General features: G+C 43.8%; 1 protein-coding gene across 1 annotated transcript in view; it reads left to right on the forward strand.

Annotated features, from left to right (window-relative positions):
• Window positions 1-1,000: 1,000 nt before the first annotated feature.
• The window catches only part of UBR3 (ubiquitin protein ligase E3 component n-recognin 3), a 146,516-nt gene continuing 130,753 nt past the window's right edge, over window positions 1,001-16,763 (forward strand). The window contains exons 1-4 of the mRNA XM_060257442.1: window positions 1,001-1,485; window positions 14,137-14,276; window positions 15,482-15,649; window positions 16,398-16,541. Coding sequence (XP_060113425.1) covers window positions 1,013-1,485; window positions 14,137-14,276; window positions 15,482-15,649; window positions 16,398-16,541 — 925 coding nt within the window. The 5' untranslated portion in view covers window positions 1,001-1,012. The remainder of the gene's footprint in view (window positions 1,486-14,136; window positions 14,277-15,481; window positions 15,650-16,397; window positions 16,542-16,763) is intronic.

The following is a 16,763-nucleotide window of genomic DNA, read 5'->3' on the forward strand; positions in this document are numbered from 1 at the left end:
TTTTGAAAAATTAAAAATCAGTAAATTAAAAACTTTCAAGTTCGGTGCTCTTCGTTTTTAATAATGGGGGGGAAGGGCACTAGTGTGTGACTCGCCTAGAGCACCAGAAAGCCTGGCACCGCCCTGATTGTACAGAGGCCCTGCCTCGACCCACGCTGCAGAGGTAATAGGGTTGCCAATCCCCAGGTGGGGGCAGGGGATCCCCCGGTTTGGAGGCCCTCCCCCCACTTCAGGGTCATCAGAAAGCGGGGGGGGGGGGGAGGGGAGGGAAATGTCTGCTGGGAACTCTGTTATTCCCTATGGAGATTTATTCCCATAGAAAATAATGGAGAATTGATCCGTGGGTATCTGGGGCTCTGTGGGGGACTGTTTTTTGAGGTAGAGGCACCAAATTTTCAGTACAGCATCTAGTGCCGCTCCCCAAAATACCCCCCAAGTTTCAAAACGATTGGACCAGGGGGTCCAATTCTATGAGCCCCCAAAGAAGGTGCCCCTATCCTTCATTATTTCCTATGGAAGGAAGGCATTGAAAAAGTGTGCCGTCCCTTTAAATGTGATGGCCAGAACTCCCTTTGGAGTTCAATTATGCTTGTCACAGCCTTGCTCTTGGCTCCACCCCTAATGTCTCCCGGCTCCACCCCCAAAGTCTCCTGGCTCCACCCCCAAAGTCCCCAGATATTTCTTAAATTGGACTTGGCAACCCTAAGAGGCGGCGGCGGAGAGGAGAGGAGAGAAGCGGGCGAGGGGCAGGGCAGGCGCCAGTGAGCCAGGCTCGGTCTGTGGCAGCAGCAGCAGCAGAAGGTGGAGGCCCGAGAGGAGTAGGCGGCCTGAGTAGAGAGGCTGCCGGCTTTCCCGGCTATCGCGAGAGGCACCGCTAGGAGGGGAAGGAAGGAGGCAGCCTAGCGAGAGAGGGAGCGAGTAGGAGCCGGCGGATCCCGCCGCCGCCGCCACAACCCCGGCCGTCGCAGCTGAGGCGGGAAGGGGGAAGAAGGCAGCGGCCAGGGGTCCCGTCATGGCGGGGGCCGGAGCCGGGACGAGTCCGCGAGAGAAGCGCTCCACGGCGGCGCGCCTGAAAGCTGCTCTGGGCGGCTGCAGCAGCAGCAACGGCGGCGGCTCGGGCGTGGAGGAGAGCGAGGCCAGCGCGGAGCTGCAGGCGCTGCTGGAGCGGGTGCTGCGGCCGGCGCCGGGCGGCGAGGCGGTGTCGGAGGCGTTGGCTTGGTGCCGCTGCCTGCTGGCGGGCGGCGAGCCGTGGGAGGGCTTCGTGCAGGCGGTGAGGGCCTACGACCCGGCCACCCTCTGCGGCCTGGTGTGGACGGCCAACTTCGTGGCCTACCGCTGCAGGACTTGCGGCATCTCGCCCTGCATGAGCCTCTGCGCCGAGTGCTTCCACCAAGGCGAGCACGCCGGCCACGACTACAACATGTTCCGCAGCCAGGCCGGGGGCGCCTGCGACTGCGGCGACGGCAACGTCATGCGGGAAGCCGGGTGAGTGAGTGAGTGGGCCTGCCGGGCGGCGGCCGGGGACGAGGAGAGTGCCTTTGGCTGCAGCGTGGCTCTTTCTCGTGACGCCGCCAGACGTGTCCCTTGCAAATATCTGTGTGTGTGACCCTGGGCAGGTGCAAAAATCCCAAGCTTTTACCTGCGCAGGTAAAAGGAGGGGAGAAAATCACTACCGCTTCCTGCACCGGCGCAGTGCGATCCTATGCTGAGCTACTCAGTCTAAACCTGTTGTAGATTTGCACTAGAGCAGGGGTGGCCAACGGTAGCTCTCCAGATTTTTTTTGCCTACAGTTCCCGTCAGCCCCAGCCAGCATGGCCAATGACTAGGGCTGATGGGAGGGGGGAGAAAATCACTACCGCTTCCTGCACCGGCGCAGTGCGATCCTATGCTGAGCTACTCAGTCTAAACCTGTTGTAGATTTGCACTAGAGTAGGGGTGGCCAACGGTAGCTCTCCAGATGTTTATTTGCCTACAATTCCCATCAGCCCCAGCCAGCATGGCCAATGACTGGGGCTGATGGGAGTTGTAGGCAAAAAAACATCTGGAGAGCTACCGTTGGCCACCCCTGCACTAGAGCCATGCATGCACCATAAGGGTTGCCCTGATAATCAGTGTCCCTAGGACAGTGATGGCGAACCTTTTAGAGACCAAGTGCCCAAACTGCAACCCAAAACCCACTTATTTATCGCAAAGTGCCAACCTGAACTAAACTAAAACCTGAATACTGTGGTATTAGTTTAGAAAAAAAACAACTCATAGTGAAATTAACAAACTGAAAGAACATTTGGTCTGGATAGCATTTGCTTAGGAAACCAACAAAATAGTAATATGTCAGCATGGGAGAATGATGGTGAGAGTGTCATAAGGCAATAAATGGAGGCTGTTCATTGCTCTGTTGCTTGCAAATCTGGGTTAAACTGAGAACATGCCTTTCCCAGAGGTGTTCCTGTCCACCTAATTTCCTTTTGAACATGTAACATACATTATAAATATCATTCTAGTTTGCCATTAGAAAAAAAATACCATAAAATATAGTGTGTTTAGTAGGAGCTGGTGCTTAGGGTGTCCAAATCAGATCTTGGAGGTCCTGATTCATATGCCCACTCTGCCCTGGCAGCTTGCTGGGAAACCTTGGACCAGTAATATACTCTGAGTTAACCTGCCTCATAGGTTCATTGTGAGGATAAAAGAGAAGGGGAGAGTGTGTCAAACCACTTCAGTGTCCTTTGGGGGGAGGAAGGCAAGGGATACATGACCTTAGTTAATAAATTAAGTTGATGAAAGGAGTCCATTGATTTATATGACAAAATCTGAGTCCAGCAGCACCTTAGAGAACAAGATTTTTGAGACTCAAAGCTCCTTTTATCTAATGGAGGGAGCTCTAATGCTGGAAAGCTTGTGCCCCCTCCCCCAAATCTTATTGTTCTCTAAGGTGCTCCTGGGCTAGAATCTAGTTGTTCTACTATGGACCAGCACAGCTACCCTTGGAAACTTCAGGAATAGTCTGAATTGTATTAACTAGAAAGTCTGATGTGAGAAAGGAGGGGCAGTTTGGTGTAAAAGTTAAGTGCATGGACTCTTATCTGGGAGAACCGGGTTTAATTCCCCACTCCTCCACTTTCAGCTGCTGGAATGACCTTAGGTGAGCCATAGCTATCACAGAGCTGTCCTTGAAAGGGCAGCTTCTTGGAGAGCTTCTCTCAACCCCACCTACCTCACAGGGTGTCTGTTGTGGGGGAGGAAGATAAAGGAGATTGTGAGCTGTTCTGAGACCCTGAGATTCAGAGTGAAAGGTGGGATATAAATCCAATATCTTCTTTCTTTAAACTAAAACTGCCGAGCCTTGTGTGCGGGGAGGGGGGGGACAAGGGAGCATGCATGCCCACAGAAAGGGCTCTGAGTGCCACCTCTGGCACCACTGCCCTAGGATATGAATAATGTGTGTAGTGATGGGGGTTACAATCCCAACTGCATCCAGAAGCACGAATCTCAAGGGGAGGGGAGGTTTCTGGTTAGGTTTATAGGGTTTGAAGATCAGTGCAGTTTCATGCAGAGCTGACTTCAGCCTGAACCCTAAAACGATAATAATGATGAAAGTTACACTTCTCCATTTCCCCCAGAAGAGTGTGCTCTGAGAAGATCCATCCTTGGATCTCATAAGTTGTGAAGATCAGTGCAGTTGAATGCGGAATTTTGTTTTTAACATTGCTGCTGTTCCTCACCAATGTGGGCTCTAAGAAATGTACAGAAACATAAGTGCATAGGATTGCACCATATGACAGTGTGGAACAGAGTAGAAGTCAAGTTGCACCTTTGCAGACTGAGTCCTTACCTTTTTGGCCCAGGCTTATAACAACAGAGTGATTAACAGACATGCGCACATTTTGACGTATTACTGTTTTATTGCTTTCTCATGCTCATGCTACCCAGGTCGAAGGTTTGCTCAGTTTGTTCATTTTACTATTCTTTCATTGGATCTTAAATCTGTACCATTTTGCATTCTAAACCACTGCCTACCAGCTATATGTAGCTCTGCTCACTGTACCTGATTCCTCGTCTGATGAAGTGTGCTTAGAGCACACGAAAGCTTACATTCTGAATAAAACTTTGTTGATCTTAAAGGTGAAACTTGACTACTACTTTGTTCTACTGCTTCAGACCAACACGGCTGCCCACTTGGATCTATCTATATGGCAGAGTAGTTATAGGGTGGCCTTGAGAACACATCCTTCATGTATCAAGTGAGAGGCGTGCCTTATGATGCTGTACATGTGTACACGTGTCTAAAACCTAGGGCAGTTCCGCAGGGCCTGTAAGACAGCCCTCTTCCGGCAGGCCTATAACACCTAACTGATAATGAGAACATCTCTGGATGGAACAAAATGCTTCTATAGACCGCTGGTTTTATCTTATCTTGTTTTATTAATTATGGTTTTAATTGTATTTGTAAATGTTTTAAATCGAATTGTATGAATTATTATGCTGTGAGCCGCCCTGAGACACTTCAGTGAGAAGGGCGGGATATAAGTCCACTAAATAAATAAATAAATAAAAGTCTTGAATGAATTAGGAAAAGTGCTGAAGAATGAAAAATGATTTATTTATATTGGGGCAAGGTAGGTAATCAGGTGCGTGGAAGTATACAGATATGTTAAAATATGGAGAAAAAACAAAGGGGTGGATGGTGATGCATAGGATCCACAAGGCCACATCAATCTAGGATCCAAATTCACCATTGTGTGTTTACAGATAATCTTGGTCCACGTTAGAATGTAGAGGCCTTATGTAAGAAATCATAGGAGTGGCTAATAATTAAATCTTCAATTTGTGCCTGCAAAACCACATTACTCACTTAAAACCACTCTTCTAACTTCTGCTGTGTGGTTGTGTATGTGTCTGGCAGGTCATGTAGGCACAGGCTGAGCAATGAGTTCTAGGAGTTTGCAGCCAACTCATACACCTATTCTCTTTTTGTCTTGATCACTTTGTTTCACTTTCTGGAGGCCAGTAGTTCTTGTTTGGGGTGTGGCCTAAAGAAAAAAATGTAAAAAATTCTGAAAGGGTGAAAAGTAATGGAACTTGATTTCATTTGTGTTTGATTTCCGTGTTTGATTCTTTCTTTTGGTCATGTGTGAATGCAAAAGACAGACACAGAGGTAGAGTGAGTGGATGACTGGTATCTGTGTGCTTGTATGCATGAATGCCCCAAGAAGGTACTGTGAAATCAGGAGTACGCTTTTTCAGATATGTGAAAGGAAATCGTAATGAGAATTCTGTGGGGAAGCTTGCAAGAAGGAGTTTAAGGAGAAGGAGTTAAGGCAGGGAATAAATTCTGCAATGAATCTGTCAAGTGTAAATTTAGGAGGGGAATGAGAGGTAGAAAGATGAGGTTTGAATCCCATCATAAAACTTCAAAGTGTGAACTCTCTGTGTCTGAAGCAGAATTAGCAGTTACAGATGAGGGAGGTCAGAGGTTTGAACAGCTAAGTGAGGGTTTAAGTGATAATTAGCATATATTGTTATATAGTCTGGTAAAACATGTTAAGAACAGTCAGTCAGAGTTTCTATAAAGCTGGTTCTGTGTAGAGCCATTAGCAATGGTAGTGAGTAAGGAAGTTCAAAGTCTCTGTTTAAGTCAACATGGCATTTAATACTTTGATAGATTCAGGTGGAGTAGCTGTGTTGGTCTGAAGCAGCAGAACAAAATTTGAGTCCAGTGGCACCTTTAAGACCAACAAATTTTTTTCCAAGGTATAAACTATCATGTTTATGCACACTTGTTCAGATGCCTGTTTAATGAGTTATTGATCAGTTCTAATTCAGCACTTCCACATTTTATACTCCCTTTGATTTTTTTTTAATGATAGTGGTGACTTTCAGGTCTCTAATAGTATGCCCAAGGAGATTAAAATGGTCTCCCATTGGTTTGTGGATGCTGTAGTTTTTATAGATTCAACCTTAAAGACCCATTCCTATCTTGTCTCAGTGGAGCGGGAGCACTAACAGTTGGTCTTCTTCCAGTGCATCAACAAACGATTATGAGGTTTTATGGGAGGAACCAATGATACTGCTACTTTCCCACATCAGTGTTGTCCCACCTCCATGAACTGGCAGTACTAAAATTGGTAGCTTCCATGTTGGTAGTTTTTTCCAGTATGCTATTAGCCAGTTTGGTGTAGCGGTTAAGAGTGTGGACTCTTATCTAGGAGAGCTTAATTTGATTCCCCACTCCTCCGCTTGCAGCTGCTGGGATGGCCTTGGGTCAGCCATAGCTCTTGCAGGAGTTGTCCTTGAAAGGGCAGCTGCTGTAAGAGCTTTCTCAGCCCCACTTACCTCACAGAGTGTCTGTTGTGGGGCGGGGGGAGGTAAAGGAGATTGTGAGTGCTTTGAGACTGAGATTCAGAGTATAGGGCGGAATATAAATCCAGTATCTTCTATTAGAGTTTTTCTGTTGTTGGGGTCATATGGGAAGGGGAGGCACTATGAGCTAGCACAGAATCTGCTTTAGGCGCTTGTTCCTAGTTCTAAAGGCCAAGGAAATCTTACTTTCAAATAAGTTGGAATCTCTCAGTTCCCTAATAGCCTACTTATTATGAAGGAGGAGTGCAAGGGAGGGGAGGATATGTAATGTATATGAGCTGAAGGTTTGCTCCAGATCTCATCCTGACTGGCTTTCTAGGACAAAGGAACACGTGACATGAATGGGCTTTATAAATAATCTCCAACTTCAAATATTTCCTTTTGTTCTACATGGAAACAATAGAACTGGGCATGAGAATCTTGGAAGTGTACATTGACTCCTAAATGCAAATCCTTGTGTTTGAAAGATAAACATTTGTAATTCATTTCAAACCGTACATGTGGGATTAAGGAAAAAAGGCATTTGAGAGGAATTGAGGTTGGTTGGTTGGTTGAAAGGTCTTGGACAAGAAGTATAGGAGATGATTGAACAGACATTTCAGAAATGTTGGGTTGGATAATGGGAGCAGGGCCAGATCCCCATGAGAGGCATTCTTGGGAGACAATAGAGATTTGAGGTTTTAGGAAGTACCTGCTTGGTCACTGGCAGTCTCAGAAACCATTGTGAGATTTATTTCTCAGCTTAGATTTCTCCCCTGATTGTTCAAAGTGCTATCAGTTTGCAATCCAATTATGGCAATGCTGTAGGGTTTTCAAGGGCAAGAGACAAATGAGGTAGTTTGCCTTTGCCTGCCACTGTGTAGGGACCCGAAACTTTCTTGGTGGTTTCCCATCCAGGTATTAACCAAGGCCAACCCTACTTAAGCTTTTGAGATCTGATGAGATTGGGCTAACCTAGGCCATCCAAGTCAGGGCAAATTTTCCCATAGGCCGTTTAAAAAGTGGCACACAATAAATAAGAATCATTCCAACATTGAAAAGTTGGCTGGTGGCCCTCAGAGATACAATGATCTCATTTAATGTATGGCTAAGATTTGAGTGTTGTATACACAGGCCTCGGATTCAGCGGGAGCTCACAGAAGCGCAGCTCCTGAACCTTTCTGAGAGTTCCACCTCCTCCTTTCCACCTTGTCCTTAGGGGAGGGACGGTGGCTCAGTGGTAGAGCATCTGCTTGGGAAGCAGAAGGTCCCAGCCTCCCAGGTTCAATCCCCGGCATCTCCAACTGAAAAGGGTTCAGGCAAATTGGTGTGAAAAACTTCAGCTTGAGACCCTGGAGAGCCGCTGCCAGTCTGAGTAGACAATACTGACTTTGATGGACCGAGGGTGTGATTCAGTATTAAACAGCTTCATATGTCCATTGAATAGTAGGTGCAGCTGCATAACAATCCCTGGATGAGCTCCACCACCTGTTTTTCTACAAAATGACCCCTGTGTATACATATATTGTAAATATGCTTCTATAAATAAAGTTGCCTTGTTTGGGGTGCTTTTATGTTGTTAATTTTTGCTTGTGGCTTGACATATGATTCATGACAACGTTGTATATTTGGTAGGTGGTAGTGGATTTAAGGTTAAGAGCCACAGGGATAGGTTGTTTTGAAAACAGCCGATTGTGAGAAACTAGATTCAGATAGGCCTATGGAGTGGTACCGAATGCAGAACATTGTGCTGCATTGGAGGGTGTATAATGTGTGCAGGGATTTTTGGAAGCATTTTGTTGAGGAAGATCCCTGCTCTTGCTGGCATAATGGACAGATGTAGCTCTCCAAGTGTAATTCCAGCCCTCTGGTAGTACTTTAGTGGCAGGACAAGACAAACAGGATCATTTGCTGTCCTAGTGAAAACATGTGATAGCAGAAGTCATCCTATCTTCTGCCCCCATTTTAGTAAGGATTGATGTGTGAACTCTGGAGGTATGCCAGTTTGTAAACAGAGCTCTGGCTGGCGCGTAGTCTGCTTGCTGTGATAGACACTGACCATTGTTAGCATGTATGCTGGAGGGAGGACGCAGAGACAACTGTGGAACTTAGTCATTTTTTATTTTCATACACTTATGCTGTTTCATAACCGGGTAGGCAAAGCTATAATTAAACTGCAGTCCTGTGTTACAAATTGGATGAGGGGAAAAGTAACATAATGCAGTTCCTCTGGTTTACCATACACATTTTCTGATCTACTTTTAATTGTTTTGAACTCTTGGGAGGGGCAGTTCTCTTCCTATCTTTGCAATATTGACATTAAAAAATCCAGCAGGTTAATTTTTCCTCTGACCATTGGTAATGAGACAGGGGAAGAGGAAAGGACGTTCTTCTAATGCAGTGGTGACAACCGGTGTTCCCTCTAAGCTGAGTTAGCGTGAGCTAGCTCACAGATTTTTAGCTTCTGGCTCACACATTTTTTGTCTTCGCTCAGGAAGGATGACCCCAGAGCACACTAATAAGCTCACAACTTGAAAGCCAGTAGCTCACAAAATAGAATTTTTGCTCACAAGATTCTGCAGTTTAGAGGGAACATTGGTGGCAACATCGTGTTATGTTTTTAGGTACACAGTGTGGTCTCTTGAGCTAGAAGCAGTAATATTTTCTGACCGAGCCAGTAACAGTACATTGGACCAGGGCTTATCAATTTGTAGAAAGCAATCTAGTGAAAGTTTATGCTGGTATTGCTTGGCTTGTGAATCAGCATTTGCACCTAATCAGGGAGGGCAGTGCGGCCTAACGGATCAGTTCTTAAACTGGGTTCTGGACTATACCACTGCTCTGTTGCCTCTGAGAGCTTACATGCCTCAATGCTCCTCCATATCTTAAAATTCCTTTTGCATGGACCCTAAACACCTCTTTTAATCTAGTGAGCTGTCCTGAGAAGACTATGCAAAGTAGTGTGTTCACAGCTGGTTAAAAAGATAACGCCCACATGTTTCTTCTGGTTTTTTTATTAATGGAAAGGTGAGGGGAATATGTTATCTGATACTTCTTGGTTTACGCTCCAGTTGGAGCTGTTCTTTTGCTCCATATTTCTAGACCAGTCATTTGCCTTTTTCCTTCTTCTGACATAATCCTTCTCCCCCCACCACCCCCCAGTGTCATTTTTTTTTTTTACTCTTCCCAGTGTGACTGATGGTCCAGCAGGTCAGTCAAGAGTGTATTAGTCAAGATAATCCTTTATCTCTTTGGAGTATTAAGGTTTCCAGCATAGCAAACAGCTGCCTTCTCTCTCCCACCCCCACCCCCCACAGCTAAACGCACTTTGACAGCTATGAGAAAGATCAGACTTCTTGAAACTTTTTTGCCAGTTTGTATTTGTAGCTGGAAGTTGGAGTAATGTTCTGCTTGGCATTGTTGCTCTCGGCAACATCCTTACAGTCTGCATTTATACGCTGTTTCCTGCAATTATCAATTCTTGATTGCTTCCAGAATTTCTTCTAAAACATCTCCCTGTTGCATCTTCCAGTCCATCAGATTGTTATCAGTATTGCCTGTCAAAGATAAGATTCACGGCTGTTAGTATACATTTTGTTTGTCAAGCTGAGTTGTGGAGGGTTTGCTTTGCCTGTGCCATTTTCACTCCCTCCCCCTTCTTTTCAGCTTTGAGTTGAGAATTGTTTTGATAACCCTAGCCCTTGCCGTTTTGTTAATTTGTCTGTAGTATAAATTAGACAGTAAAAACACAGAGTTGTTTAGGTAACTACTTCTTGCAAATCATCTTTGGTTTGGCGCTGAAGAGGGAAAAAGAAACACTTCCTTCTGTTTAACACCCCAGCTGGAGTCAGATGTTGAGACAAGTTTCCCAGTAGATGGATAGGTTCATGCAGTTTTCTAATGCATATTTGCTGTTAAGATATACACAACTATTATTTTGATGTGTTTTAAACTGGTGCCATACTTAAAGATTGATATAGACTTACAATTACTAGGGTTAATGTACAGGTTGCTTCACCTTAGCATTAAACACTTTTCTTTTACTATTGTGTACAGTTTTATTTTTTTGTTCCTTAACTTTGTATGAACATATGAACATATGAAGCTGCCTTTTACTGAATCAGACCCTTGGTCCATCAAAGTCAGTATTGTCTTCTCAGACTGGCAGCGGCTCTCCAGGGTCTCAAGCTGAGGTTTTTCACACCTATTTGCCTGGACCCTTTTTTGGAGATGCCAGGGATTGAACCTGGGACCTTCTGCTTCCCAAGCAGATGCTCTACCACTGAGCCACCGTCCCTCTGTTCCGCTTTTCTTTCTACTAGAGACTCAAAGCAGTTTGAAGAAACACGAAAAGATGTTAATCTTCAGTGCACATCTCTGAAAATAACCTGTGTTTTCTTTTTTATAAACGAATAGTTAGCTGTGTTGCATAGGGAAGGGCTTGATTCATAGCTCTGCAAAGGTAGGTCTTTAACTTAAGGAAAACACTAAACTCTTCTAGTTCAGGAGTGCGTGAAGAAAATACATTTGCTTTCATTCTTGAAGAGAGAGTTTGAATAACTTTGATATGGTAAGACTGTAGGGAAATCTGTTATGCAATCCAGGGACTTCTTGACAGTGAACCTTTAGGAATGTGTAGCTGTCAAGACAACCGGAGAACAAAAGGCCCAGGTTAGCTCAATAGTTTACTTAAGAAATAGGTGGTTGAATGTGTTTTGAGCCCTTATTAGCTGGATAATAATAATAAACTTTTATTTATATCCCGCCCTCCCCGCCGAGGCAGGCTCAGGGCGGCTCACAAGACATGGTGTGTACCATGATTATAATGGATGGCCCAGGATAGCCAGAAGCTAAGCAGGGTCACCCCTGGTTAGCATTTGAACGACGGGAGTCCACCCAGGAAGTTGCTGCACAGAGGCAGGCAACAGGGTACAGATCCTATCCGCTCGTTTGAAGAAGTCTGCATGCATATGAAAGCTTACATCCTGAATAAAACTTGGTTGGTCTTAAAGGTGCCGCCTGACTCCTGCTTTGTTCTGCTGCTTCAGGCCAACACGGCTGCCCACTCGAATCTAGAGGCAGGCAATGGCAGACCACCTCTGCTAGTCTCTTGCTTTGAAAACCCTGTGGGGTTACCAAAAAGTTAGTTGCAGCTTGACAGTACGTTACGCACATGTTTTGATCAAAGCTTTTCATCCAGGGAAGAATTAAGACAATTGTTTGCATGTCATAGTTGAAGAAGCATTCTGTACTACGTTTTTTTTGAGTGAAGCTTTATCGAGATGATGGGACATACCGTACTTATTTAAGTAGCTCTATTCTGCTTTTCTTTCTACTAGAGAAACACCTAATGGAAATTCCAGGGCTCCAGTGCCCTGTGTAGCTTCTTGCTTATTTCTGTGTCTAGAATGGAATAAATTGCGCAGTACAGGGAGCCTATTCCGAAATACTGAATCTGAAATCGAACTTGAATCGAGTGTAGCTTTAAGACCGCTGTATGATTTTAATGTTTATGTATATAATGATTGTTTAGATTTTTAACTATAAATTATGAAATGTTAATTTTAATGCTTAATTTTATATTTTATGTTAGTTTTACATGTTGTAAGCCGCCCTGAGCCACCTAGTCGGAAGGGCGGGATATAAATCTTAGATAAATAAAGATAAATAAATATTCTGCTGAGCAGGGGCCATGACAGATAAGACCCAGACTCTGGTAGATGCCAGGAATGCCACCCTGAGTGGAGGAACAGCCAGCAAGTAGCAGCCCGACAACCATAGTTGGTGCATGGGAGCATGCAGATGGGAGAGGTCCTTCAGATACATGGACCCCAGGCCAAGAAAAACTTTACATGTCATAACCAGTGCCTTGAATTGAACACAAAAGCAAACTGGTTGCCGGTGTAGCTGCTTCAAAATATGTTTACATTGGCTAGCCCCAGTGATAGCCAAACTGCGACCTTCTGGACCAACTTAATCTCTACGTTGTCTTCAAGGGCAGCCCAACATAGAACACGTTACAATAGTCCAGCCATAAGGTTACAAAAGCATGGACAGCCTGCCAAGATTGGCTGATTTTGAGAAAGGAACCAGATGCAGTTAGAGAAGATGCTCTTGGGCCCGGCACCAAACTTTCCAAACAAGGCTAGGTCTGTGAGCATGCCCAACCTCTTCACCTACTTTACAAAAGTCAACTTTAATCAGAAATAACTTTTTCCCATGCAAATGTGCACAGGAATATATCCTGAACTCTAATAATCTAAACAAGAATTTAAATCCACAATAGATTCCATCAACACGATTTATTAGGTTCTTGTGGCTTCTGTAATTCTTATGTTCCAATGTATCTTACCTTTGTTACATTACCAATTTTTCTGCATATCACTTTTAAGGTGTATTCTTACTATATTGTTATTATCAAAGATTTCAGGTTTTCACGGCTGGTAACATCATTAGGGTTTGTAGAATCTTTTGGGCTCAAGTGCCGTGTTCTACCGGAGAAAGTTTTTCTTCCAGAGAACGAAACGTCTGGAAGGAAAACTTTCTCCAGTAGAACACGGCACTTGAGCCCGAAAGATTCTACAAACCCTAATATATTGTTATTATTTGCATATTTTCTTTTTTATTATCTAATAAAATGTTTGAAGGGGGGGAAAGCTCCTAGGGCACTGGGCATGTGTATGTGAGGTTTTCCAGCTATTCTGTACAAGTGGAATTTCTATTATTTGCAAGTGAAGTATGCATTTCTTGTACAGTTTGCAGTGGCCAGGCAGCATAGATTAGAGTTGCTGATACCTGGGCTGTGTGTTGCAGGGTGGCGTTTGATTTTATCATGACTTGACCACAAGTGGCTTCATATCATGATGTGTAAGCAACCTTCGTTTAACTGTGGAGTACTGGGGGTGAAGTTAGACTGGGGTGAAGAAGGAATGTTGCGCAAGTAAAGTGTGAATTTCTAAATTGCAAGTAGCATCCTGTTGCTTTGTCAGGATGATGGTCAGGTTTCTCAAAGGATTTTAAAAGCTATCTATCACATTGTTTAACCTGCTTTTCCATCCAGTTGCTCAGGATGATGTAGATGTTCTTTTCTTCACTATTATATCCTCATAACAACCTTGTGAGGTAGTTTGTGCTGAGACCTGCTGAGACCTGAGCTCCATATTGGAACTGGGATATGTACCCAGATCTTCCTATTCCTAGTGCAGCTTTCTAATCGCCGCCCTGTCTCTCTCTAAAATAAAGTATTGATTAAAATAATTTAAAGCTGCTGACAGGGTGGAGAAATATGTTATTTCCAAACAAAGTTCTGTTTAAATTCAACTAAGGCGAATGTAGCGGATAGAAGTTGCATTGTCAGTAATGCAAACTGAGAAAAGAGAATGGGATGAAATCAGCTCTGCAACTGCATGATTTTCTGTTTGGACTTGCTTCAACAGTTCTTTTACCTTTCTTCAAATCTAGAGTGTGTGAGTGACATTAATGTTATGGAATAATTCTTTGTTATATCCTTACCATAATCTGTTTAGAGATACAAGAGTTTCCATCATACAATAAGCTGGCATAAAGTAAGCAAACTTGGAACTGTAGGCATGTTATCACTCCCAGTAGCTTTCTCTGTGATATAGATAAGTATGAATTGCTAGCTGGCATGGGAAAATCCTTCACATTTTTCTAAAAATAAATCTGCTAAACCCATGTGTGTAGTGTGAAGTATAGGGGGGGAAATGGCAGTTTTCTGTTCTGTTTTATTAATTAGCTGTCTGGCAATGTTTAATTTTGTACAATTTGGTTTACAGGTTTTGCAAAAGGCATCGAATAAAATCAAGCTCAGAAGTTCCATCTGTTCCGAAAGACCTGCTGATAATGTCTGAACTGGTTCTTCCACAATTCATTTTCTGTCTTATTCAGTACTTAAGGGAAGGCTATAGTGAACCAGGTATGGACAATATTACTTGGCGTAGTGGGGGGGGGAGGCGAAGAGCTAAGACGCAAAAGAGAGAATTCCAGGTGTAGCAAAAGTAATAGGGTTGGTGGGGGGATCATCAGTCTATTTTGCTTTCAAAAGTTAGCATTTCAAATCTTCTGTCAGTGACTAGCGGCTGTTAGGTCAGCAAAGTGTAATATATGAGACCAATTTCGCACTAGACCTTTAAGCCTGGTTTAGCCCTGTCCACAAACTGACATTCTACGCTAGAATCATAGAATCAGATAAACCAGCTGTATGACTCTATGATTCTATGATTTTAGTGTAGAATGTCAGTTTGAGGACAAGGCTAAACCAGAATTAAAGTCTAGTGTGAAATTGTTCTGAGTATGGTGAGTGAGGTTTTGTGTGAAGTTGATATAACATGATTCTGTAGCATTTTTTCTGTTCTTGTATGAGCTAGGCCATTTGTTTTGCCAAAAAGGACAATCAGGATGAGGAGGGCTTGAAGCATAGAAATATAAACATACTAAGCTGGATCCAAAGGCATTGCTGTGCTGATGTAACAGCACATCAAAACTTCTGTTGCCATTAGGGAGTGAGCAATTTTTTCCAATTTGCCTCTTCTGCTTTGGCTCCTGTATTGTTTCTGAGGCTCCCATAGCAGAATTGGAGTGGGGGGGAGTGATGGGAAGAAAATCCTGTTTTCTGAGCTTTGTTTACTTGTGATAGTTTTGGATCCAACCATGTGACAACAAGGCTATGTTGAAGGTAAGAATGAAGTAAAGTCAACTGCTTAAAATAGGTAAGAGTGAAGTAAAGTCAACTGCTTAAAATAGGTAAGAGTGAAGTAAAGTCAACTGCTTATCACAGTAATTCATGTTCAGCAAAGAGCAATGGTCTCACAAATGTTAAAACCAGCAAGAAACATACAGTCTATAGATTTGGTTGTAGCAAAAGGACAGATGGAATTGTATTGACTCAAGTAAGGACAGTTTTTTGTGCAAGATGTTTTTGGTGCAAGATGTATCCCGCTAGTAAAGGAGCCTCTGGCATCAGTGGGATGTGGTTTGCACCAACAGAATGCCATCACTTTTAGCTAAGCAGAGTGGTAGGATACAGCCACTGGGCAGCAGAGCTACTGATGAAAACTTTTATGAAACAGTTGCAACCCATTTGAACAATCTTTTCCCCCCAAACCACATTTCCCTCCACAGTTCTTGATCTACCAACAGAAAAAGACAGTCAGAAAGTCATGAAAGTGCTTCAGACATTGGAACCACACATTTCATTTCTGGAAGATCTGACAAAAATGGGAGGAGCAATGCGTTCAGTCCTTACTCAGGTTTTGACAAATCAGCAGTTCTATAAAGATCTCAGCTCTGGTGAGTTTGTGTTTTTGTTCAGTCTTGAGAAATTTTCCATGAGTGACCATGTGTGTTTTGTACTCTTGCTGCCGGCTGCATGGAGCAGCAGTGCAGATTTGTGGAGCTGTGAATCTCTGTCAACCCCCCACCCTGATCTTGCAATCTTTGAAGGCCAGAAAAGAATCCTGGTCCTCTACCAGCACATATCGTTTGTGCTTCCTGTGTAGCTGACTTAGAAAACTTCCTCTTGAGAGATGGGGCATAAATCTTAAATAAATCAGTACAGCACTGCACTGTTGTTTGGAATCATCAACGCAGCAAGACTATATTACTTCCATTCTTTGTTTTAAAGGGCTAGAGCAAGCAGTAGCTTAGTGCTGCTGTTTGGGAGTCGGGCATGTAAATACAGGGGAAGAGGGACAAGTACAGTCACCACTCTTCCTTTACGTGTGGCAATTGCTACTCCACCAGGGGTGACATCCTTTCTGAGAGGATGTTTTACAGTAGTGGAGCGGCAGCACAAAAGGTCCAGACTGTAGCAGATCATATCCTTGAGAACAAGGGGAACGCTAGGAGATCCTGTTGTGAGGAACGCAGTTGCCTCAAAGGGTCATATCAGGAGAACTGGTCTAAGTCTTTGGCCCACAGGTCATGAAGGACTCCAAAGGTAAGCCCTGGCATCTTAAATTGGATGCAAAAATAAAGAGACAGCCAGTGAAATAAATACATTTAATTAGAATCTTGTCTTTTGGAAATGTATTTTAAGGTGGTGGAGAAAATGCTTGTGCAAAGAAAAGCCATGAGAAATACCTTATAGCACTGAAGGGTTCTGGACTGACATTCCCTGAAGATAAACTTGCCTGCGGAGTGCAGGAACAAGCTGCTGGGGCCAGCACTTCAGCAGTTCAAGGTTGGTGCCATTTTTCTTTTTTGGAAATTAAGACTTGAAGCTTTTTTGTGGAGCGTTAATTCCCTCGCCAGATTAAAAAACATAACCTCTTCTGAGGTCAAATATGGGACATCTTTGAAATTATACAAGTCCGAGGGACATAAAGCAAAGCAGAATCTTGATTCAAGTGCCAAAATTCCTCAGTTTTGGCAAAAAAAACCCCTAGGGAAACCTAATCTGAAT

Source organism: Heteronotia binoei, chromosome 16, assembly GCF_032191835.1.
Source record: "Heteronotia binoei isolate CCM8104 ecotype False Entrance Well chromosome 16, APGP_CSIRO_Hbin_v1, whole genome shotgun sequence".
Lineage (NCBI taxonomy): Eukaryota > Metazoa > Chordata > Lepidosauria > Squamata > Gekkonidae > Heteronotia > Heteronotia binoei.